At 37.0% G+C, this 25,985-nt stretch overlaps 2 protein-coding genes across 6 annotated transcripts in view; one reads left to right on the top strand and one right to left on the bottom strand.

Moving 5' to 3' along the window:
• Nucleotides 1–2,740, top strand: part of stambpb (STAM binding protein b) — a 29,625-nt gene extending 26,885 nt beyond the window's left edge. Inside the window, exons 9-10 of the mRNA XM_016520373.1 lie at nt 1,663–1,762; nt 1,859–2,740. Of these exons, the coding sequence (XP_016375859.1) occupies nt 1,663–1,762; nt 1,859–1,915 (157 nt within the window). The 3' untranslated portion in view covers nt 1,916–2,740. The remainder of the gene's footprint in view (nt 1–1,662; nt 1,763–1,858) is intronic.
• Nucleotides 2,741–3,987: 1,247 nt separating this feature from the next.
• LOC107714536 (FK506-binding protein 15-like) lies at nt 3,988–25,985 on the bottom strand. 5 transcript variants are annotated; one of them, XM_016520408.1, is made up of 30 exons: nt 25,763–25,985; nt 23,700–23,806; nt 22,506–22,584; nt 22,191–22,260; nt 22,042–22,116; nt 21,855–21,953; nt 21,241–21,390; nt 19,983–20,051; nt 19,749–19,892; nt 19,441–19,568; nt 19,299–19,347; nt 18,195–18,320; nt 17,933–18,017; nt 17,518–17,588; nt 16,575–16,617; nt 16,319–16,428; nt 16,134–16,232; nt 15,827–15,921; nt 15,336–15,438; nt 14,340–14,372; nt 13,837–14,008; nt 12,568–12,704; nt 12,317–12,472; nt 12,008–12,160; nt 10,988–11,080; nt 10,501–10,614; nt 8,018–8,125; nt 7,290–7,906; nt 5,285–5,408; nt 3,988–4,565 (listed from the first exon to the last, which is right to left on the bottom strand). In XM_016520408.1, the coding sequence occupies exons 1-30, from the start codon at nt 25,810–25,812 to the stop codon at nt 4,485–4,487; spliced, it is 3,540 nt and encodes a 1,179-aa protein (XP_016375894.1). In that variant the 5' UTR covers nt 25,813–25,985; the 3' UTR covers nt 3,988–4,484. The 5 variants fall into 5 exon arrangements, with proteins under 5 accessions (XP_016375894.1, XP_016375886.1, XP_016375898.1 ...); XM_016520400.1 differs by having other exon boundaries at nt 17,518–17,594; XM_016520412.1 differs by lacking the exon at nt 14,340–14,372 and having other exon boundaries at nt 17,518–17,594; nt 25,763–25,984.

Below are 25,985 nucleotides of genomic sequence, written 5' to 3' on the forward strand. Positions count from 1 at the left end.
CGGGCTGGACTCCGCTTTGTCCATGGTGAAAGCCGATCCGGCGATCCACAGCGTGCAGTTGATGTTTTTCCTCAGCGACCAGCACGGATCAGCTCTAGGCATGACGAAGCAGATATCGTCCTCTTTGGAAGGCCAAAAAAAAGTAGTTTAGCTTTCACAATGAAACACACCGCATATCCACAACATGGCGGCAGCAACAATACTACAGTGAAAATAAAAGTTACGCCTTCTTTCTTTGCGTGAACATTTGGGCGGCGTTATGCAAATCTTCCCACATAGTGAGGTAGATATGTGGGGGCGTGTTAGAACGAGCCGTTTTAGGTAGGTGTGGCTGACTCTTAACTTTTATAAAGAATATCTCTTTGGATTTGAGACTTTAGTCTTTGCAACTTTACAGATCTTCTTTATGCACCAAGAGCTTGTAACACTTCAAAGAGAAAGGAAAACTTGAAATCGCATCATATGAACCCTTTAAAGCTTGCGCTGAGAGCTGCTGTTTTTCGTCCACCTCAACGACTCACACTTTTAAATCTCCAGCAGTAACTTTCAACTCCTTTACATCTTTCTGCAACTCCCCGATCTCTTGTTTAGTATCCTTGGAAAAACCTTGAAATTCTCTTCTAAATTCCACGATTTCATTTTTTAATGACTTAAGGCAGTGGTTCTCAAACCTGTCCTGGAGTACCCCCAGCCCTGCACATTTTGTATGTCTCCCTCATCTATCACACCTGATTCAACTCATCAGCTCATTAGTGGAGACTTCAAGACCTGAAGTGGGTGTGTCAGATATAGGGAGACATACAAAATGCAGTGCTGGGGGTACTCCATGGAGAGGTTTGAGAACCACTGACTTAAAGGGGTCATATGATGCGATTTCAATTTTTCCTTTCTCTTTAGAGTGTTACAAGCTCTTGCGGCCATTTCAGCTTCTTTTCTTCGGCTATGTTTCCCTTACTCCTTATTTCTGTCTTTGCTCCGGATCTCAGTAGCATATCAAAACAATCATCTTAAAAGGTCCGAAGAAAAAACTAAAAAGTTCAAACCCCCAAACGATCTTATAAACGGGGATATTCCGAGTCAGTTTTTACCATGCCGATCGAACGCATGGCATTCCAGTGGAAGTCCAATGAATTTTACATCTTAAAGATAAATATAATACAGGTGCATCTCAATAAATTAGAATGTCGTGGAAAAGTTCATTTATTTCAGTAATTCAACTCAAATTGTTGAATTTATTTAATACACGAGTTTCACAATTTGAGTTGAATTACTGAAATAAATGAACTTTTCCACGACATTCTAATTTATTGAGATGCACCTGTATATTAGGTCGTCTGTGATTTTTTTAAGTTGGAAAAGTCATGGAAATTAATAATCCTATATTGAGTTTCTATATTTCTATATTGAGTACACATTTAAGGGATGTCAATCTTTAAAATATTTTATTGGGTAGAAATTCCTGAGGGAAAAAAAATTAACGTACAAAAAAACTAACAAAAACATGATCACATGATCATAATAAGAATAAGAATAATATTATATAATATATATATATATATATATATATATAAGTTTGAAAATGAAAGTGAAATGGGGGCCTTGGAGTCAGAAAGCTTGAGAAGCGCTGATGTAATACTGATGTTGACGTGTGCACTTGTACAGGACGGGCTACTTCAGGCTGACAGACTACGGCATGGAGGAGATCTCAAGCTGCACTCAGAAAGGCTTTCATCCGCACCCCAAAGAACCTCCTCTTTTTACTGTAAGTGACATCAACCTCTGTTATTTACCTGTGTTTTGAAAGGACATAAGCGTTATGTTTCGGGAGTCATATATGATAGTTTTTTTTCCCCCTCAGGGTGGCAGCCACATTAGAATCACAGAAGGCACTGTATCAATGCTAGACCTGCGATGATCCATCTCTGATGTCCACACAGCGGTACCATGAAGCTTATTTTTTTAATCTGTCCTCGCTAACTCCTCTGATGGACTCGCTCTGGTATGGCACCAGCTTTCACTGGTGGTGGGTTTCTTCACAGACAGACTCATCTAAAATAAGCACTTTTTGGGAAATATGAAGACACTAACTGAAGCAGCATCTTTTATGACATCCGTTGGGAGCTCAGGAACACAAACACCTCCACAGGACTGCAGCCCATCCCTGTTTCAGTTTGATGATCTAGTGAGCCATACGCTAATGTCTTGTTGCACTCAAAGTTTATTTATGCTCTTAGTGACGTCACACACACTAACATATCACATCTGCAGAAACAACATTAAAGCAAAGGGTTTTATAAACTACTGAGTATCTTTGGTAAAAGCTGAACGGGTCACACCTGCAGGGCTGCACCTGTCATGAATGCCAGCGATTATCAGCTTAATTCATTTCTTATATATTTTGTAAAAGCAACTTCAATTTTGGTAACAATCAGTCCACGATGTTGAATTGTCGGTTCTGATTGGTTGACAATATGATGGGCCGTTCACACCGAATACGTTTTTGCATTTAAAAATGTGAGACACAGGAGAGTGGAATAAAATGCAAGGTTTTTTGAAAGCTAAACTTCTTTTAATCTGAGAATCATGTATTTAAAACGGTCATGTGAGACACTGAAAAAGTCACGAGCGCAACGGTAAAAGAGGTGATACAAGCATTTCAAAACATGAGACAGGGCTGTGGGATGAAAAAAAAAAAAGCAAAGTATAGAGATTTTTTTTTAATTTGAACTACTTTTAACTTGAGCCATGCTTTTAGAATGGAATTGCTTTCAGAATTCTGAGTTTATATCACAATTCTTTTTTCCCTCCGAATTCTGAGTTTACACCTCATCAGTTTGTCTCACAATTCTGAGTTTATATCTCGCTATTCTAAATTTGTATCTTCTCAGTATTCTGTTTATATCTCACAGTTCTGATGTTTTTCCCTCGGAATAGAGTTTACATCTCGTGAGTTTATATCTCGCAATTCTGACTTTTTTCCCCTCAGAATTCTGTTTACACATCGCGAGTTTATATCTGGCAATTATGACTTTTCCCCCTCAGAATTTACACCTTGTCAGTTTGTCTCACAATTCTGAGTTTATATCTCGCTATTCAAAGTTTGTATCTTCTCACTATTCTGTTTATATCTCAAATTCTGACGTTTTCCCCTCAGAATCTTAAAATTCTGACTTTTTTCCCTCAGAATTCTAAGTTTACACATCGCGAGTTCATATCTTGCAAGTCTGACTTTCCCCCCTCAGAATTCTAAGTTTATGCCTTACGAGTTTATATCTTACAATTTTGACTTATTCCCTCAGAATTCTGAGTTTACAATCTCACAAGTTTATATATCGTAATTCTGAATTTTCTTCTCAGAATTGAGAAAAACAGAATTGTGAGAAAGGAACTCAGAATTGCAAGAACGAAATGTAGATAAAAGCAGCAATTAGGGGTTTTCTATCTCATGGTGGAAACAGCCTACTATACAGAACTAGTTTTAACTTGAACGTTGTGAATGTAGAATGCCGTTTCATGCGTCTTAACAAGCGAGCGCGACCTTCAAACATGTCCATCTAGCACATATTTACATAAAAAAATATGGAAAAGTGCTGCAATGGAATGCAAAAATGTGTTCTTTGTGAACAACCTGATAGGTGTGTTTTGTATGCAAACAGTTGTACAGTTTCATACCAGGGAAAGAAGGAAGCAGTTAAATTAGCAAAATCCCCTTCAGCTTGTGTTTTATGAATGTGAGACGTTATATAGATGTATTTGTGGTAAAGGTGATAAAGGCCGAATGATTGAGGACGGCCGCTGAATTATTAATACTTAACGCACACATTGTGCATTAATTAATTAAATGGTCTGTTCTTCCTTACCGTAACCCATATCACTACTTACCTTTATTGATGTATTTGACTGGTAACTTTCCATGTCACATTGTTTATTACAGTTTTAGCTCTTTTAAAGTATGACCTGATAAAGAAATTAGTCAAACACTAAAGAAACTGTGACAGTCTGTCTCATTTCTTTATTAATATGCAACTAGTTGCTGTTAGTACAATGTATAAACATTAAGAACAGAGACAGCAAGCTGAATTACACATCAAAACTCTGTGTTAAAGATGGGAACGTTATATCATAAATTAAGATTAAAAAAAAAATCAACCGTTTTTATGATTTACAGTAGTTGTAGATTTAAAGATTTTTTTTTAATGTATGTGCAGTAAATCAGTTTATGAGCAGCAGTCGATCCATACTGCCAGAGAGATTTCATTCAAATGCTTTTTAAGGTTTTGGGCAGGAAGTTACACGCTGTTCTTTGATCACAGAAAATACTGAAATGTTTCCAGAACCATCCCAACCCACTTATTAAAGTCCGTGTCCACTGCGGCCCGGCACACAAACAGCATTTCCTCCTGTCAGAGATTGTCTGGCGTTGTTGCCGGCAGTCGTCTGACACCAGGCACTGGTTTTTTAACACTGGATTGTGGAGGTTCACATCAGCCCAGCCAGTCCAGGTCATCATCTTCATCACTCTCATCACCAAACAGAGGGGCGGGAGGGGGACATCCTTTCAGACTCTGAGGAGATGCACACAACAGCAGCAGTCAGTTCACTGTTCATTTTAGTTCCTGAACAAAAACACTGTATATGGCATATACTGACTAGTAAGCTCTGCCATTGATTTCCTATCATTGGTCAAACAAAGAGTCCTGTCCCCAAACTCACACTATTGGTTATAGTTTTGGGCATGTTTTCATAACATTATCACACAATGACAATTCAATTACAATCACATAGTAGTATACTGGATGCACTGAATTTTCATTATGGAATCAATGCACTTCAAATTTTAGAATATAATTTTTTTTATTACAATATATTTATTTTATTTATGACAACTTTCATGTCCTCAATGTCAATCATGACAACCATGATTTACAGAAGAACAGTTTTTTTCCTAGTATTACAGATCTGTCTGGAGTCACAGCATGTTCATGGTGGGCATCAAACCAACAACCTTCTGGTAACCAACTCTAAACCACTACACCGCATTCATTCACACTATATTAAGCAGCATACTGGGGAACTGTCAATATTAGAAGACAATCTAGACCTTTAATGACACATAGTTGACAATCATTAATTGTTAATTACACTTTTTTTTAAAAGGACTGATTTGTCTACAAAGGACATTTTCAGTTTAAATGACAATCAGATAGTTAGTTTGTGAGACTGAAGAGCAGAAGAGCAGCAGATGGATGTGGAGTGTGTGAGAGTGTGAGAGAGCCCTGCTCACCAGCTCCTCCTCCTCTTCATCGGCCGCTGCGGGGGTGTGTGCGGGTGCAGATGGGGGCTGGGAAGGGGTGGGACTCTGGAAAAATGGTTCCTCTCCATTTTCCTCTTCTACCCTCTCAGACGGACTGAGAGAATAGCAGGATGAGACAGAGAGAAACAGGACAGAGCGTCTGGATGACACACATGCTCACAGTGAAGGTTAAAGCGGGGCTTGTGTTAGTTGATACGCTTAAGTTAATTTACAGTGTTATACAGTAATGGGAAGATTTCTGAGGTTTACCAACAATCCTAAAAATGATCGAATTAGATCAACTGCAGTGCTGGGACGTCAACAAACAAATTCAATTACTCGCAAGACTACTTGCTGTGAAATCTAATTATTGACCGTTTCCTGTTTGTGCTGCCATGCGTTTTTGTGGGAACGAGACTGTGCATCTTCTCTCACATATGAGAAGATGATCCATCACATAAATGTACGGCCTATTTTACTGTGAAATGAAAATGCAGTCCTCATTTACTCACCTTCATTTTAATCGAATACTGTTTGACTTACTGTCTTCCGTGAAACACAAAAAGGAGATATTCTGAAGAATGTTCCAGCTGCTCTTTCACACAATGATCATGAGTAAAAACACACGACAAATAACATACCATAAAAGTGGTTCATAGGATTTCTGCACTATTTTTCCAAGTCTTCTTAAGTCATGCAAAAGCAAGTTATTCACACCAACATTTTTCCCACCATCAAGGCCCTTAGATCTTCAGAAGACTTCGATTAAAGCATGCAAGCAAAGTCAAATGAAGAACTTTTATGGAGCTTTTCTGTCCTGCTTGGAGCCTCACCTGGTCACTCTATGCTTCATTTTATGGAAAAGAACAGCTTGAACACTTTGCGAACAATCTAGTTCAAGAGAAGAATAATTTTGTATTTATGCTGGTTTCATATGGTTTTGAATTTTTTTTAATTTAGGTTTTCATTTAACAACTTAAAATGTCATGTGGTATAACCATCAATTAACAAATAATATTTTCCATTCACATTGTATACTGTGAGTGTAAACATCTAAATATTAAAAAAAGCTTTGAATATATTTGAATAGTTTAATTATTTTTACATATATCATGAATTATTTATTCATAAATATGCAGATTCGCTTAGGCGAAGACAGTTTCAATTCCAAGTCCGAGTACATGAACAGCTCTGAGTACAACGTCATGTGTTGTTAATCTTGAAAATATGGTAATTACAACATGGCATGAACACACTTGACCATAACGCACAGTCATGAGGGTCCTCTATGATATAATTTCCTGTTTTGATTTGATTATTTTTTACCTGATTGCTGGTTGCACCACATGACAGACAAAGGTTTTATTAAATTTAGCAAATTATTTTCTAAAACAATAATAAAAGATTATGACAAAGAAACAACACTTTTTATTTTTAAATCAAGAATTTTCTTTTTTTTCTTCAATCTTTTTCTTTATTATAATATTTATATTATGTCCCTGCCAAAATGAATTGTGCTTCAGAAATGAAAACATGCTGATCACAGAAGAGGTCTTGTCATGTCCTTGACCCATTTCCTTTTGTATTCCGCACAAGAAAGTCATGTGGATGTAGCAGGGATGATATGTTAAACAAAACTAAAACCATAAAACAATCCGGTACTTGAAATAAAAGAAACATTTATTGAAAGAAAATGTAAAATAAATAAATATAAATATATCGTCTACTGCAGTTGCAAAGGCAACATTTTCATTTAGTTTACAATGATGTACTAAAATAACTAAAACTGAAAAATTATTGAAAAACTATATAGACATTTAAAAAAAGAAAAAAATCTAATTCAAAATAACTAATATTATCTCAATACTAAAACAATGTGAAGGTGAGTAAATGCTGATTTTCATTTTTAGGGGGAATCCTCTTTAAACAACCTGGAAAATGAATCTTCTGTCATAAAAGTGAAGCACATTTATCATGTTAGCGGTTGAGTACGTACCTGGAGAGCAGTGCAGACTCGTCCTGGAGAGCGGGAGGAGGTGGTGGTGGGTTCTTGGGAGGGCCACCTAATGTCATGTGTGTGCTTTCTGGTTCATCTAAAGGCCCTGAAACACTCTCATCAATTACCTTCACTTCCTGTGTGGGACTAATGTCCTCAGGCGGCTCGGTGGTCACTTCCTGTTTGGATGTGACGTCCCTTTCAGTCTCTTCATCGTGTTTAGTTTCTGCGCCGCTCTCACTGATCTCCTGATCTTGCACATTGCGTTCTGTAACTTCCACTTCCTTCTCTTCCACAACTTTCTCTTCACTCTTTTCTTCTACAACTTCTGTTTCACTCCTGTCGTCTTCTCTTTCGAGTTCCTCTGTTTCTTCTTTCTTCTCCTCTGCTGGTGAAACATCTCTCTTCTCCACTTGCTGTGGTCCATCTTCATCCTGCCCTGCAGAATCTCTCTCTCTCTGCTGCTCCTCCTCCTCTCTCTGGCCGTTTATATGCACCTCACGTCTAGGCTGTGTGTCAGTCTCCCTCTCCTCCTCATTCTCCTCCTCTTCCTCTTCTTTTTCACTGTGTTCAGATGAAGATCTCTCCTTTTTGGTGAGCAGCTGCAGTGTGACATTCTGTGATTGGAGGAGAAAAACACACTTTGTGGCATGTTTTATTGGCAGAATGAAGTGTTTTCAGATTCTGAGCACAAAGCTCACATTGTGTTGGACAGAGATTTGCCAGACCTTGATAGTGCTGACCAGCACTCGGAGTACAGCACTTCCCGTGTAGGTCTCGCTCAGATCAAACTCCCCTCTGAGAGACTGAAACACTCCATTCATCACACGCTTCACCTGAAAATAAACACAGCTGCGCTCAGAAAGTGTGATCCATGCAGACTATGCTTACTATATGATGCAAATCAAAATGAAATGCTTTAACAATTTAAAAAAAAAAAAAATATATATATATATACAATAAAAACAAATTTTGAATTTAAGAATTTAAAATAAGTTTCTATTTTAAGGCATTGCAATTATTCCCAAAGCTGAATTTATTTCTGTGATCAAAGCTGTATTTTCAGCATCATTACTCCAGTCTTCAGTGTCACATGATCCTTCAGAAATCATTCTAATATACTGATTTACTGCTCAAGAAACATTTCTGATTATTATCAATGTTGAAAACAGTTGTGCTGTTTAATATTTTTGTAGAAACCATATAAAACCATGGAACAGAATAACAAGTTCAAAAACCAGCATTTATTTGAAATAGAAATCTTTTGTAACATTATAAGGGCCAGTTTTACTAACAGTCTTTTGGTGCTAAAATAGTACTGTCAGGATTTACTAAAGACGCGCAGTGACGAATTAGTGCTGAAAAGGCGTGGACACAGTTATTTTTGCGCCTGACCTTATTGAATATGCATTAGCAGCAGTTTCCCTTTCAGACGCAAAATTTATGGGAGGAGACTAGTATTAAAATGAATCACGCAACGCGATTTACTAACGTTTGCGCTCATCAAATTATTGGTATTTGCACCATTATTAAACGCCCAAAAAAAGCGAGTCTTAAAGGGGTGGTTCATTGCGATTTCAGTTTTTTAACGTTAGTTAGTGAGTAATGTTGCTGTTTGAACATAAACAATATCTGCAAAGGTATGAAGCTGAAAGTTCAATGTAAACGGAGATATCGTCTTTTAAAATGATGGCAGTTTAATGCCTACAAAAACGGCTGGTAGGGACTACAACGAGTTCCCGGTTTTGTGACGTCACAAACCCAGATAAACCCCGCCCTCGGAAAAAGGCAGCAAAGGGGGCGAGGCCATGCTGCGCTGCTTTAGAGAAGAGGAAGAGAAAACTAGAGGTGCACGTAAAAATCTATTCATATATGAATCACGATTCTGTCTTCTAACGATTCTAATGGATTCACAAGTTTCAAAATCAATGTTCTAAAGCAGCGGTTCTTAATACTGTTCCTTGCGTTCGCTGCTCTGCACACGCTCTGCATCTCTCTCTCTCGTTCAGCTCACCTCCAACAATGAACTGTTCCAATTATACACTTATTTGCACATAGCTATGAGAAGCGTTAAACAGTTGCCATACTGTATTAAAGCTTTAATCAGGATAAAACCGTATATTAAAAGCTAACATGCGCGTGGTAGAAGGGAGAGCATTTTTCCACACGTATTAATTTATTTTGAATGCCAGGAGCACACACTATCCGAACATATCATTTGCTAAGCTATGTTATATTTAATTAGCTTCAGGAAATAAAAGAAGAATTGGAATACCAGGTCTATCAAAATGTCTTGCAACCCTTAAATTTTTGGCCTCCGGTTCTTTTCAACGTACTGTGGCTTCTTTATTTGTGCTACGCTTGGTATATTGCGTTGGTCGATATGTAAATGAGATGTTGCGTCTGTGTTCTTTAATTTGCGCATTGTTAGTAAATCACCCTCAGAAATTTCCACACCCATCGGCGCTGTTTTGGTATTGCGCTCTCGCGCTAATTTGCCCCGTTTAGTAAAACTGGCCCTAAATGTCTTAACTGTTACTTTTGGTCTTTGCTAAGTTATCTTATTAACTGTGTCTTTGCTAAATAACTAAATAAACAATGCAAAATAGTAATTTCTTTAAAAAAATAAAAGTTTTACAGACCCCAAACTTTTGAATAGGAGTGTATAAATAAATTAATAAAAATAGAGATTAGGTCAACAGTACCAGTAATCAAAATTCATGTTACATTTATTTAATTTTTTTTTTTTTTAAATAAAATAATTTAATTTAATAAATTAACTGTCATACTACTTCCTTACAATTTTGTTTAACTCATTAACTTATCTTAATTATTATTATTATTATCCACAAAATGTACGTAAAAGTTATTACAATAAGGCATCCAATTAATGTACAGTATAATAACTCCAGCATTAATCATATAGGAAAACAACAGCCGGAAGTCTACAGTTTAAGACAATGATTCAAGACTTGTATAAAACCAGTTTACAGAGGCATAGCTTGTCTGAAGGTACTGATGGTAAAATTTACACTACACTTGGTAAATCTTGTGCAGATTTATGACGTTTGCTCCAAACTGAGAGGTTCTGATGCATCATATTGACACTGACAATACTGCATATACCATCTTCTTATTATTATTCCCAATTGTAATTATTAATTGGTTTGTTGATGTAATACAGCTGGAGTTGGAGTGGTAGAAGTCTCACCTCTTCTGCTGTGTCTGTGTGCTGCTGCTGCTCCGTCAGTTTCCTCTCCAGCTCGGAAACCCGCGTCTCCCCCTGCTGCTTCAGCAACGCCGCTCTCTGCTCCAGCGCAGAGCACTGAAACACACGCAAGACCACTGTCAACATGTCCCATACACAAGTCCTGAAGACACTGTGAAGGGCTTAGCCAAGTCCTTGAAGATAGAAGTCTTGAAGATACAGTAAAAAAAGGGTCAGAGAGAGGGTAAAAAAATTGTTGGGTAAAACGAAATACTGACTATTTTTGGTGCAAGAAAACTAACATTACAAAACTAACAGACTAACATTGAAAGAATGAAAGAAATTCCATGAAAAAAAAAAAGAAGAATTTAGTCCTTTAAACAAATTCACAGAGTGACGAAGGCACAACTTGACGTAAAAAAGTATCAGGTATTTTTATGCTGACTGGAAAACTCGAAAGCGGTGAATCTGGTTTTTCTCAATGTTTCACCTTTTCTCTCAAGGCCTGCAGCTCTTCTCTCTGGTCCTGCTGCTGTAGTAAAAGCTGTTCCTCTGATTCACGGGACTGTTTGAGTGTATTAAACTATGGACAGGAGATTAAAAAAAACATTGTTACAGTAGTTTGATTAGATAAGTGATTGTCTGTTCAACCGATTAAGAAAAAGACAAAATACGAATGAGTTTAAGAAGGCTTTTCTTGTCAAAGTATTATAAACAAGTGTGTACTTTCTTGTGTGTGTGTGTGTTTGTCTTCATTTATAGCATAGCCCTGCATCATGAAAAAAATATAAGCTGATTTGCAAAAAAAAGGCCTAATATAACTAATTTGATATGCTGAGATTAAAAATATCAGTACAGACTTTCCATCATGTACAGTTTTTTCCACAAAATAAGATTATTTTTCAAATTATATATATGTATCACTTATCAATAAAACAAAAGCAGTCAAAAGTCAGAAGTTTCAAAATGTATTTCAAAATTTTAAGGATAAAAAAAGTATTCAAAATGAATCATTTTGCTTAGAATCTGCAAATGGGTGAAACAATGTTGAAATACTCCATTTAATGTCAGACTGAAGAACTATGTAATTTTAAAGTAGTTTAAAGTAATTTATTTATTTTTCAATTTTCTGTCGCCGTTTGTTTGTAGTAAAACACCCACAGATGCATGCATTTTCTTCATAATTCTAACACTGAAGTCAGGATTAGGCATAAACTAATGTCATACATGTGAAAATGGGCTGAGAAATGAAAAACTAGTTGTAACCTGCTCAGAGGAAGACAGGAATCATGTTTTGTGGTGGTTTTTTGGCTGATTAAGGGATACTTCAAGACTTCACATTACTAATGGTTGTCTAAAAACAAGCAAAAATGCTACAAAACACACCAGATTTCATGAGAAAGTTTGATATGCTCAAGCAAAACAGCCACAACTTTTGGAATCAGCTCCCCAAAATTAGTAAGAAAGAAGTATTGGATTTCATTCGGCACATGGTGTAGCGTATGTGCACCTTGTCCTGCAGCTGTGTGAGCTTGAGCTGCAGTGCGTCTCTGTGCTCTGTGAGTTCAGTCATCTCTCTCCTCTGCTGTTCACGTGCCGCTGCCAGAGCCTGATCACACTTCACCTGCCACTCCTGCTCCAGATCAGCCTGCAGCTGAGACAGCTACACACACAGGCACAAAAGTAGAACTACTTACTTAAAAAACATATATTGAGTGTCAACAGCTTTAAACACCCAGTTACTGTTAGGAACGGGTAAGGAAAGTTGCCATGAATTCAGCATGGATCTGTTCTTGTCATCATGTGCGAACACATTTACCTGTTCAGCTGCGGCTTGACCGGTGCTCGTTCTGGCTTTACGTAATTGGCTCCTGAGGTTGTCTAACTCCTGCTGGCCCACCCTCCTCACCTCTTCCAGTTCCTCATCGCAGCGCTGTCTCTCCAACTGCCACTTCCTCTTTCTCTCAGAGAGAGTCTGAATCACAGAGGTTAATGCACAAGATGAGGTTTCAATTATTTGTTGTTTTCCCCTCACACATGTACACACAGACAGAAGTGTGAATTACTCACTCGTTCCAGACTGTCTTTCTCTGTTTTCATGTCCTGTAGCTCTTCCTCCATGTTGTTGAGTTTGTGCTCCAGTTCCTTTCGTTTCTGTTTTTCCATCTTGTATTGACTCTGCACTCTGTCTGCCATCTCCTTCAGCTCTGAAACACACAGATACAGATACTTACATCAAGCCTTAACCAGGTGTTTTCCATGCAATTTTCCACAGTCACTAACGTTTGACTAATTTTTCCTTACTGAAAGCAAAAATAGTTCCAAACTAGAAACAAAACTGAAAAAAAAAAAAACTCAAACAAAAGATAAAACAAAAATAATTTTAAAAGGAAAAAATAAACAACAAAACAAAATCAAAAAATGAAAACAAAACAGCAAAGCAAATGAAAAAAGAATATTAGCGAAATAAACAAAAAAACAAAATTGTAAACAAAATATATAATGAAAGAAAAACAAGAATATTAACAAAATAAACAAGAAAACAAAACAAAACAAAAAATTGTAAACAAAATATAAAACTAAAGAAAAATGAAAACAAAAGAAAAACAAACAAAAAAAGTTAACCAGAAAACAAAAAATAAAATCAAAAATTAATTAAAAAAAAACCAAACAAAAAAACATGTCCTGGTCATATTTCACCCCAAAAAGAAAAAGAGAGAAGAATAAAAGCATATTTTAACTCGAGAAAATGAAGCCTTTTTTCATTATTTTAATGATAATTTTCATAACATTTTACCCACAAATTCATTATTATTTATGCATCATGATCATACTTCTGATACTGCCTTTATTTTTTTTATATTTTAATGCGGTTTAAAAATACAGTAATACAATAATAAGAACCATTGAGAAATACTTCTGATACTGCCTTTATTTTTTTTTATATTTTAATGCGGTTTAAAAATACAGTAATACAATAATAAGAACCATTGAGAATACTGAAATAAATAAAAAAATAAAAAAAGCTAAAAAACCTAAAGGTAAAACATTTGCATTTGTTATGGTAATGAGAATATGCTTAATTAAAAATAATGTAAAAATCTATATACAAATCATTATTTTTTTCTTTTCTTTTTTTTAGTGAAATGTGACCTGTACATGTTTATTGTGAAGTTCACCCACATATTTATTGTTTAATACATATTTTTGCGGATTTCGATTTTGGACAATAGATTTCGCTGCAAGGGAACTGGAAACCAAGCGATCAACAGATCATCTTGCAGTGAATCACTTGTTTCACTCATGGTTAACAGATCAACATGGTTAGCTAGTTCTCACCCAGTATCTGCGCCTCCAGTGTTGTGACGTGTGTGCTGCGCTGCTGACCGTCCTGCAGGGCCGAGTTGAGTTTGCTCTGCAGCGCTGCGGCCTTCTGCTGCTGAGAGCTCAACTCCAGCTGCAGCTCCGACACGCGTGCCGTGGACGACGCCAACTCCTCTGTCAAGCGTGCCTTCCGGAGAGATACAGAGAGACGACATTAAACCAGCTTATTCTCAACTCATGTTACAACACAACTACTCGGATGAAATGATGACGAGACTGTTATGGAAAGAAAAAAGATACAAGGAAACAAAACCAGTGACAAGATGATACGTCAAATATGGTGGTAGAACTATCTATCTCTGCTGAGAGCTGAATGCTGATTGGTTAGTGAGTGGCGCCTGTTAAAACAAAGAGTGAACAGAAAGAGAAATGGGAAATGCTTCACTGAAATAAATGATGGGAAACAGTGAGTGAAGACTATGAAGAAACGGATGAGGCGGGACAGCGCTTTTGCTCACCTGATCCCAGCTCAATTCCTGTGGCAGTGCATGCTGGGAAAAGAGAGCAGTCACCACTAAAGGCTCTCAGCCAATCAGAGCAGTGTTAATTTACCAATCAGAGCAGAGATACATGGCTTAGCAGGAAATAAAGTGTTAACAGTAGAGATATTTAAGAGTTTTTGCTGTGTTATGAACACCAGACTCTTCTGTAATGTTAAAATTAGTGTGTAAAGAGAGTGGTTTTTGTGGTAAAAACAAGAATTCAGGGAAAACATTCTTCTACATCTCTTTTAGAGAGACCATGATGGCTTTTCCAAATGCCTTGTTTAGGTCAAAAACTAAGGCAGAATCACGCGTATCCTTCACAAAAAAGTCTTTAAAAATATAATTCAATCCAAAAAAAAAACTATTTTACTGAATGTTTTTTGTCAGATTATTTTTGCACATTTGCTGATTTTTACAGCCTAAAATGACTGAATTTGCTGCAGCTTTTCTCAAAAAGGCCTGTCTCACATCAGAACATTTTTTTCCTTTCAAACACTTATAAACCTGATGGTGTCAAAGTCCCAGTGCTATATATAGTCTGTCCTATATATTGCTTCCCCACTCCTTAAAAATTGTGGAAATTCAGACAAACTTATACAAAAACCTGCTGCAGAAATATAGAGTTTGTTGGATTTTGAGTTAAATTCTGCACTTCCAAATTCACACAATACTGGAGCGACCGAGTATCACATCATTATATTCATAACTTGAATATAACTCTATTGTTACTCTATTGAAACTCTATTCACAACTCTATTGAAACACACTGGGAGTTGAATCACCTGAGGAGCGCTAACTGTATGCCATGTGAAGATGCTGCCTAAGAAGAGCACTTCAGATCAGGCACCTGATGTAGTCATCAGCCCATGTAGGCAGTATAAAGCATGGCAGCTCACTACATTTTGAAGCAGAGCTGCTCTGGTGTTATTGTGTGTGTGTGTAATGGATTGGACTGTTTAATAGAGTTACCTTGTCTTGCTCTGCCTGCAGTATTCTGGCCTGATTCTGTTCACTGCTGTTCTTCAGCGAGTCGTTTCTCTGCTCCATCAGCTGATTACTCTGCTCCACATACCTACACAAACACAAACACCCTCGAGTCACAATCTTATTTGACATGATAGTCAAAACAGTAATGCCGGGTTCAGACTACACAATATTTTTGTCGGTCACTACACGTTGCTTCCCGACCATTCATCGCGTGCCGTCTTTAACGACGTGCGTGATGTCATCAAGAAGGCGGAACTAGCGACCTTTCTGTCGTGATGTCGTGAAGCATTGCAGAATGCTATGTCCACTATGACACACTACACGAGCTGAAACGATGGAATCTTGCGTCCCGACACCCATTGTCGTTTACGAATCCCCACGACACCCTACGTGAAGCAAATCGTGGCAAAATCGGGCTAAAATCGTGTCGTCTGAACCGGGCATAAAGAGAGAGTGTTGAACTGAATCCTGACCTCTGGTTCTGATTGATGAGCTCGCTGATCTTGCGGTTCTGCTCCTCGATGCGGGAGCTTTTCTCAAAAACCTCTTTCTTCAGACATTCATTCTCCTGAATGAATGAATGAAGTCACATGACATGCAGGTCGACAAAATATTTCAGCTTTTTTAAGTATTTTATTTTGATTGATTGATAGAAAATGTATTTATTTTCATTTTTATTAGCTTTTCATCAACTCTGTAGTTCCCTCAAAAACTGCAAGTACTGAAAAATATGAATGAGGGTTTGATTGACCAATCACTGCTCACCTGCCAATTAATTACCTGTATGATTCTCTGAATGTTGTGCATGATCATTGCTGTTTCCATGGATACATTCGATAAGCCCAACGAAACGCTGCCTTGCTTTTGTAGGTCATCAATCTGAAAAAGAAGAGAGGTTTCTCAAAAAGTTGTGCAAGTATATAATGTAATAGTTACTTCGAAATATTGACTTATAATATACCAACCTTCGAAGACAAGTGGTCCAGTCTGTCTGCTACTTTACCAACAGCCAATCGGATTTCAGTGTTGTGTTGTCGAGCCTCTGTCATCAAGAAGGATGTGACATCACTAGTTCCTTAAAGAGACAGACAATCATTTACAATCCCAACCTTAAAACATTCACATCTGCAGCTGATAAGCTACAAATAAATGCAATATTTATGTCAAAGCAGTAAGATTTCGTAGGTTGTACAGATTTTGTAGTGCAGCTATGATCTTTACCTTGGTAAGGCACAGTCTGTGTGGGGTACATCTGACTTACAGGCTGCAAAGAGGAAATCACAGTCAACTGATGTTTTATGCTTGGTGTTAAGGGTTTGTTCAGGGTAGGGTTGCACCTGCCGTTTGTAAGTTTTTACTTAAATTGGAATAATAAAGTCCACACTAGGTTAATGAACTACTAGCTAGTTTGTAATAACAAACTCTGTAATTAATTTGGTTGCATCATTTGTTCTTAAGGCAGAATATGTAGCTAGTAAGCACGTTACTTTACTAAAGTAATGCATAGGTGCATAATATAACATTAAAAACTGCATTTAAAATTAATAAATGATTTAATACTGAAAAAAAAACATAAGAAATTACATTTATTATGATTGATTTTATTTGACACGCATACACTGTTTAAATCAAGTGTGTGTTGAAGAGCTGCTAACAATAATTTATTTACATGTTCTCTCTCTTAAAAAGCAGATGAGTGTAAAAATGATCACATGTCTAAAGAATTGAAGTTTGTCTGGTAAAACATGAGCTTACTGATGCGGAGTTACATTTCAAGTTTTATTGCACAATGCAAATATACATACTGCACAAATTGTAACTTTGTGCCTCTTTAGGTTGCAACTAAGCTAAGTTACACACAGCTGGTGCAACCGGCAGCAGATCACTAACTAACAGTAGGAGCAATATTAATAATCATCATTTACTCACCATCAAGTTGTTCCAAACATGTATGAGTTTCTTTCTTCTGTTGACCACAAAATAAGTTATTTTGAAGAATGTTGGTAGCCAAACAGTTTCTGGTACCCATTGACTTAGAAGTCAACATTCTTCAAAATATATTTTTATGTTAAACAGAAGAAAGAAGCTCATACAGATTTGGATCAACTTGAGGGTGAGTAAATGACGACACAATGAATTTTCACAGCACTAGTGAGTTAACCACCTGAAAGGCATGTACTGCTCCAGGAATTATGGGCTGTGGATTGGCTGTTGCCATTGTAACCGGTAGAAGAGCTGAAGCTGGAATGAAGAGAGAGTGAATACAATGTCATAAAACTAAAATGAACCGTATAACAGTATATAGCTAAGCATTTGTGCGCTGGTTTTGTAGGTTTATGCTACATTTCATTTGATAAAACGGATAGTTCCGGTCCTTGATTCTGACTGGTTGAGCCACGTTCAAAGCTGTTGTAAATTACTCTACAAACACACATGCTTAACAAAGCCCCTTATTAAACCACGGCTTCTTGGGGCTTATTGCTTTAACTAACAATGAGTATATCTTATAAAACGTGCATTATTTTACACTATGTTACACTCCTGACCTTGATCAGAATATGATTTGATATAGGTGTTACCCTGCACTGAAGGTGGCGGGCCGGAGGAGATGTGCACAGGCTGCGGTTCACTGCTATATTCCTTGAGTCTGGACACACTCGGGTCCTACAGCAATAACAGGATCAGAGCGCATGAGGATTATCTCTCACATTTACACTGAGTATCTTTATTAAAGGACAAAAAACATAGAGTACAGTGGCAGATTTTTGTGCCGTGTCTGGTTAGGAGACAGAGTCTCTGAAATGAAGTTCTCAATGAATGTCTCACAAAAATAAACCTTGCCTCAAGTTCAGAGTCACTAGAGTCTGGCTGTGAGGGCGATGAGGCCGGGCCGGTCATGAAGGGCAGCATTGGCTGGCCCATTTTGGCCATGCGTGAAATCAGTTTAGCTTTAGTGGCATCAGGATTCTGAAGACATTGCAAAACATGACAGAAAACACACAGACATATTTATTATACTGCAGAAGGTTTATTATTAGTGAAGCATTGATATTAAAATTCTAGTCGATAATTATTTTCATACTATGACTGATTACTAATAAAGTGCCTATAATAAAAGTCTCCACTGTTTTATGTAAAAAAGAAATACTACTACTACTACTACTAAAAATAATAATAATAATAATACAAATTAATTTGGGCATCAAACATTATTATTAAAACTATGACAGATGAATATTCCTTTCTGAGATTTGATAAACATTTAAGAGTGTAATAAAATTATTAATGTCATTAAATATGAATTAACTTAGACTACCATTCCATTCCAAAGTTTGATGTCTGTAAGATTTTTTCGAAACGTCTCCTATGCTCACCAATGTTACATTTATTTGATCAAAAATACAGTAAAAACAGTAATATTATGAAATATGTTCATAATATTTGGAAAGTTTTCTTTTTGAAAATATTTTAAAATGTAATTTATTCCTGTGATCAAAGTTGAATGTCCAGCATCATTACTTTAGTCTTCAGTGTCACATGATCCTTCAGAAATCATTCTAATATGATGATTTGCTGCTGATTTCTGATTATTATCAGTGTTGAACACAGTTGTGCTATCTTCCCCTCACCTTTTGAACAGTAGTGTAAGTCTAAAGCTAAAAGACAACAAAGGTAAAAATAGAAAATATCAGCCTGCATAATTAAAAATACGGTATATTTCCAATATCGTCAGATACTGATTTGACAGGCTAAAATAATCTTTAATGTTGGCCAATAATTACGTTCCTGATATACTGTGCACACCTATTTGTTATAAATACATATGTTCTGCACTAACCACTAAGCCACAGCTCCAGATTTATTTATTTACAATAAAAATCTGCATTAATGAAACAAAATGCTAAAAATAAATGTGTGGTTAAACTGAGAAGAGCCAAACCTTACACTGAGCTGTTCACTGAGGGAGTTTGATTTTGCTCGAAGTGGCGGTTCACTGTAAACAAAGAGGAAACAGCAAACCTCAATCAAATATTATTAATATAAACAATCTCCAATCAAGCTCCAACAGAAGGCCTGTAGGGCTCACCTGGGTTTGCTGGTTTGTGGGACAGTGCTGAGGGGCTGGTTGAGCTCGGAGGGGGTCAGACTCTCCACGCTGGGAGCAGGAGACGGAGCCGCCGAATCTCTTGAACTTCCATCCTTTGCAAACTTAACCTGAGCATGCATCAAGAGAGAATTCAGATGAAGAGAGCAGGGCTGGATCTCAATTTGCAGATTCTACAACACTAGAAACTGTGTCGAGGATGTAAAAGCACATACTTTTGAGTATGTATTAACATTATACAGTCAAACATGAGGGAGTAAAGGGAAGCTCTGAATGTGAGAATGACGTACCCGACGAATCTCGGCTTCAAAGACTAGCGTGCTGTCCGGTGGGACGTGGTTGGCAACGCCCTGAGACCCGTACGCGAGACTGGGTGGAATCACCATGAGTCGCTTTCCGCCTTTCCGCATATTTAACATCCCGTCCTCCCAGCCCTGAGAGACGGACGGACAGAGAGAGAGCTTTAGACTGCCATATGTGTGATAATGACACATGTAATCCAGCCCAGTCAACTTCCCCCTCACCTTAATGACTTTCCCAGCCCCGAGCTTCAGTCTCAGCAGTTTGTCTTTATTCAGATTTGAGTCAAACATATATATATAAAAAGCTGGGTAGCAACAAATAAAACTATTTATCTACAGATTACTTCAAATAAAATTATTTATCTATAGATATTTCATTATGCTCATAAACTACAGTCCAAAAGTTTTTTTTTTAAATAAAAATTCTTACTTTTATTATGCAAGGACACATTAAAGTGACAGCAAATACATTTATAATATTACAAAAAATTTATATAGCAAATAAACGCTGTTCTTTTGAACTTTTATCCATCAAAGAATCCTGAAAAAAAATGTCCACAAAAAACGCGTTTTTTAAATTGATAATAATAAAAAAAATGTTTCTTGAGCCGCAAACCATCATATGTGACCCTGGACCACAAAACCAGTCTTAAGTGTAAATTTTTCAAAATTGAGATTTATACATCATCTGAAATCTGAACAAATATGCTTTCGATTGATGTATGGTTTGTTAGGACAGGACAATATTTGGCCGATATACAACTATTTGAAAATCTGGAATCTGAGGGTGCAAAAAAATCTAAATATTGAGAAAATCGCCTTTCAATCTATCCAAATGAAGTCCTTAGCAATGCATATTACTAATCAAAAATTAAGTTTTGATATATTTACAGTAGGAAATTGACAAAATATCTTCATGGAACAAATTCTTTACTTAATATCCTAATGATTTTTGGCATAAAAGAAAAATCGATAATTTTGACCCATACTATGTTTTTTTGGCTATTGCTACAAATATACCCCAGCGACTTAAGACTGGTTTTGTGCTCCAGGGTCACATATTAGAATGAAAATTCAGCTTTACATCACAAGAATAAATTCTATTTTAAAATATACTTCAATAGAAAACAGTTCTTTTAAATTGTAATAATATTTCACAATATCAATGTTTTTAGTTTATTTTTTAAATAAATGCAGCCTTGGTGAGCACAAGATACTTCTTTTAAAAACGGAACTTACTGAACCTTAGTGTTGTTCTACAATTCTCATGAAAACCATGTTTACATTCACGAGAAATTTAATCAGAATTCAGCCATATTCTCATAATGCATGCATCATGCAAATACATTAACTTGCTTAGCGCATAGTACATTTTGGATCATAATGGCATCTTATTTACTCACCAAAGCCATTTTTATTTACACTGTCCATTTTGGACACTGTGCACACGTAAATATGGTCATTGACAAAACATCTTTACCTGTCCGATGGTGTTGTTTTGCAGTAGCCAGCCAGAGTAGGCCACTTCTAAAGAGTCTCCGTTCTCCACAGACTGACCCTCACCGAGAACAAGATCCTGGATCAGGACCGAGTCTAACGCACTGCTGCAGTTCACTTTGGCAAGACAAACCTGAAACAATATTATTACTGCGTAAGAAGCTCCTCATTAGGGTTGTGATGGTGAGGTTAATCAACGCGGGGGCGGGGGCGGGGGCGTTCTCTCTTTTTCTCACTTTCCTTCACTTTTAAATAGCTTGTAAAAGCTGCATGCGCATTTTACTTTCACTTTCAAATAGCGGCAATTCGGCGTAAAGCAATTGTTCGTTTTTAGTTCGTTTGAATTTTCCCTCTTTTCCTCGCTTTCCTTCGCTTTTAAATAGCTTAAAAGCACTGTGCACCTTTTACTTTCACTTTCGAATTAGCGGCAATTTGGCGTCAATTGCTTGAATGCAACAACAAAATACGTGGAGGACGGTGCCGCAGTGGGCAAGTGACGCAACCGGTGTTGTGGCTTAACACCGGTATCACCGTCAGCACCGTCTATCGCGGCAAGCCTACTCCTCATGAGCTAAAATACAAACATAAAACACAAACCTCTTTACAAAAGTCTGTAGCTGCTTTCTCAGATTCAAACATCAGCGACCAATTCTGTCTCTGGTCATCATAAAACGTGCAGTAGTTACTGGGCTGGACCTGAATGTGAGAGAGACAGTTAGAAAAAAAAAACATATAGAAAACAAACAAGTGTTGTCTGACTTGAATAATGTGAATAAGAGCTCACAGTGAGAACAAAGCCGCTGTGGATCCTGGCGGCCGTCACCTGCTTCTGTTGACTGACATACAGCAGGATCTTGTACTGAAAAAGAGTGCAGACAAGCAAATGTGTTAAGAAAGACTCAGTCAAAAGAAGACAAACGTGATCATTCTAACCTCTTTAGTTGAATGATGTCCAAGGACCGCAGCTCCAAGCTTGCCTTGTTTCACATACTGTCCGTTAACACTGCACAGAAAAAACAGTGATCGCTGCATATCTCTATTCATAACATCAGTCTGCAAACTGTACATTACCACAGACAACCAGTACTCAAGATAAATACTTGTAAACGGCACTTTGCTTTGGAAGACAGGTTTAAAATGTGCAGCACTACAGATCTGTACATTTTCCATGCTTTATTCAATACACTTAAAATTAAATAACAAATAATACACAAAATTAAAAAAGCTTCTGCATCTTTTCCGACTTACTATCTGTATGCATGTACTGCAGTAGCAAAGAGAACAGCAGGAGAGTTTGGAGGAGGTGCACCCTTTTGGGTTGGGGGTCCTGTAAAACAAAACATGTCATAAAATGTCAAAAAATAAATAAAAAACTGCATTAAAAAAAAGTATTATCGTACTTCATATTCATTATTTTTCCCTACGAGGTCCTCTTACACTACAGTTCAAAGGCATGCAAAAGTATGCATTAAAATGATCAAAAGTGATAGTTAATATATTTACATTGTTCATAATTCTATTTTAAATAAATGCTGTTCCTTTGAACTTTCTATTCATCAAAGAATTCCGAAAAAAAAAAAATGTATTACGGTTTCCAAATCTTAAGCAGCACAACTGTTTTCAATGATGATAATAATATGAAACATTTCTTGAGCAGTAAATCAGCATATTAGAATGATTTCTGAAGGATAATGTGACACTGAAGACTGGAGTAATGAAGCTTTGATCACAGGAATATATGGCATTCTAAAATACACTTAAATACAAAACAGTTCATTTAAATTGTAATAATATTTCACAATATTACTGTATTTTTAATCACATTAATGTAGCCTTCATAAGCCAAAAAACATTACAAAAGAATCTTATCAACCCAAAAATGTTTAGCCTAGGATATATAAATATATAAATGAGATGTTTGTGCACTTTCACAGTTTTAGCAGATGCAATTCATTCTATTGTGGTTTCATTCCCATCAAACAAGAACATTATTGTTTCAGAGACTATTGATATGTACGTTTGCGTCAATGTTTTTTGCCCGATGCGAACTGACATCAGTGCTAAATTCACAGGTGTGTTTGTGCCATTGGCTGATTTACATTGTTCCTTTAGCAAATCAGGCACTAAACTAACACATTCAGCGCGTGCAAAAGAAGAAAGCATTTTATTTCTCTTGGATCCTTGCAATTAAATGTCAGTTTTTTGCTGTTGAACCTTTAGAAACACCCCTTTCGTATGGAAGGTTTTCGGTGCTGTGCTTGCAGATTTGCTGATGTGTTGTTAGATATAGTTTGTAATTATAAATGCAGTTTTTATGCAGTTTCTAACTCCGCACCAATTTATTTTATAAAAAATAAAATAATAAATAGAAAAATGTGATTCCTCGTGATATGACCACTTTTAAGTGTCAGCTCACACTCGCAGAGGCTCCTGCAGTCTTACCTGAGTTGGCAGGGCTCTTGCGGGGCTGTTTGGGTGCCGTGTACTGGAAAGACTCGTTCCCCTGGCTTACTGTCTGATCCAGTCCAAACAGAGAGGCTAACTTTGCTCTGGAATCACAAAAAAGCAGCAAGTAAGGCCACTATTACACTGCTCCACTTGTGTGAGATCACATGAGTCTCAGAACGACGCTCAATTCTCAAATCAAAGCTGACCTAATTTTGACTTTGAATGACTTTTTGATTACACTTTCAACTGAGAACATCAGTGAACACCTGCAACAACATATGAAACCAAAAAAGTATGACTTCCACAATATCATCAGGAAGCTAGAACGCATACGCCACTGACCCATGGATCTGTCTCCACTTGTAGTCATTGTCCTGCTGTCCTGCCATGCTCAGCTGACCTGTTTCTGACCTGCTGCCTGAGCTGGAAGCTATGCAATGATAACCAGTCAATCACTCCTCATGTTCATCTGAGCTTCATGCCACATTTTCAACTTCCATGTAATATCAGATCTTTTTAGCAGGTCTGGCAGGGACTACAACCACACAGCAGCTCCGCGTGACTGTGGGCGCCCCGTCCCCAGACTGAGGCCCTGCTCTGATCCGGGACGTGTAACTACCAGCATGTGAGCGACATTAACACGCTGACTCTCCACCTCTCTACAATCCTTCTCAACAGCTTCATATTCCCCATTAACACATGTGGATGCCAGCGCAGAATTGAATTTATGGATATAACACCAGAGACAAGAAATGTAGTGGCTCCAAAATTTAGTGACACTTAAAGAGGTTTGAAAATGGGGTCTGGGGACCCTCAGGGGGCCGCAAAAAATGTGTTAGGGAGTCTGTGTAAATGTTTAGAGAAAAATGTAAAAACAATGGGTCATTTGAATAAAATAATTAAATAAATTATAAAAATAAAAGCTATCATTAAAAATAACAGAATAGGAATGAGTAATAAAAAAATAAAAATAAAATAAATAAATAAACAGATAGATAAAAATAAATTTAAATAATTTATCAGTACAGTACTATAATGAGTAGAAAAACTATGTCATAATGTAACGTAATCCTGTAAAGCCTGACATTTGAAATAACAGCCATATTTATTTATTTTTTCAAAATTTGTTTAAAAAAGAAAGTCGATTAGGCTTTTATGGCTTTCATAGTATGATGATATAGGCGAATATGGAGCTCATACTCAAGGAAGAAAAAAAACACCTGAGTTTTATTATCCCAAACTGAGCAAAAATATGAAATATGGTGCAGTTGCTGATATTTAGACAAAAAGAAAAATTAAATATTGATAGCCTGTAATGTAAATCTTTAACAGTATAACAGACAACACAGTTTTGATTATTTAGAAGCTTTAGACATTTGCGTATCAAACATGATACAGTAGGGTATCACAGAAATCATATATAGAAACTAAATAGAAATAAACAACACTTAAAACGTCTAAAAGTCTTACATTACATAAATCAAAGTTAGTTCTGCAATTTCGTTGAGACTTTAATGCGTTTTAATGTTCTAAAGTTTTTGGGGCCACTAGTGGTCTTTAAGTGGGCTGTGGCATTTTGGAGTTTTTAGTTTAGAAAAAAAGCTATCTGGCATTAAAATACTTCTGAGATGATTTTAGTGGAATTAAACACTAAAATTAACACCCCAAGCAAGAGGTCTCTAAAGCAGGACTGTTAAAGATCAGACATCATATGATCATGGACGCAATGCGAGAACATGTAACGTTCAACTCGATGTTATTCAAACGACTCTCTTGTCTGTTCTTGTACTTTGTCGCAACTAAAGTTTCTTCAAGTTGACCTGTCAGCCATAAAAAAAAAGCTGCACTATATCTGCTACATTAATGTCCGTTATTAGCCAATGAGTGACACTTCTATTATCTCTGGCACCCGATTAGTTTTTTCTTCCCCATACCGTCGCTGCATTTTAGTTTCGGTGTTACACATCTACCCAAACTTTATTTAAACAGTGAATGTCGTTTGTCTGATGACTTTTGCCTGCAAGATACGTTAGTGTCTTTGTCCGGCAGGAACTCACCCTCCAGTGGGAGACAGAAAGTCTCCGTCCTCGTCGTCTGTTGCAAACATGGCCCTGACTGAACTTCACACCGCGAGGCGAACTGAGGCGCCAGCTTTAATAATATTCCAGATATGAAGTAATGATAGCCTGCATGCGGTGAGTAAATATTAACGTGTAATAATTCTTCCCTGTCGCTTCCTGGTTCTGCTGGTGTCAGCTGACCCGCCACCTGATCACGTGC

The sequence above is a fragment of the Sinocyclocheilus rhinocerous genome, unplaced genomic scaffold (genome assembly GCF_001515625.1).
Source record: "Sinocyclocheilus rhinocerous isolate Xijiao unplaced genomic scaffold, SAMN03320098_v1.1 scaffold2749, whole genome shotgun sequence".
Lineage (NCBI taxonomy): Eukaryota > Metazoa > Chordata > Actinopteri > Cypriniformes > Cyprinidae > Sinocyclocheilus > Sinocyclocheilus rhinocerous.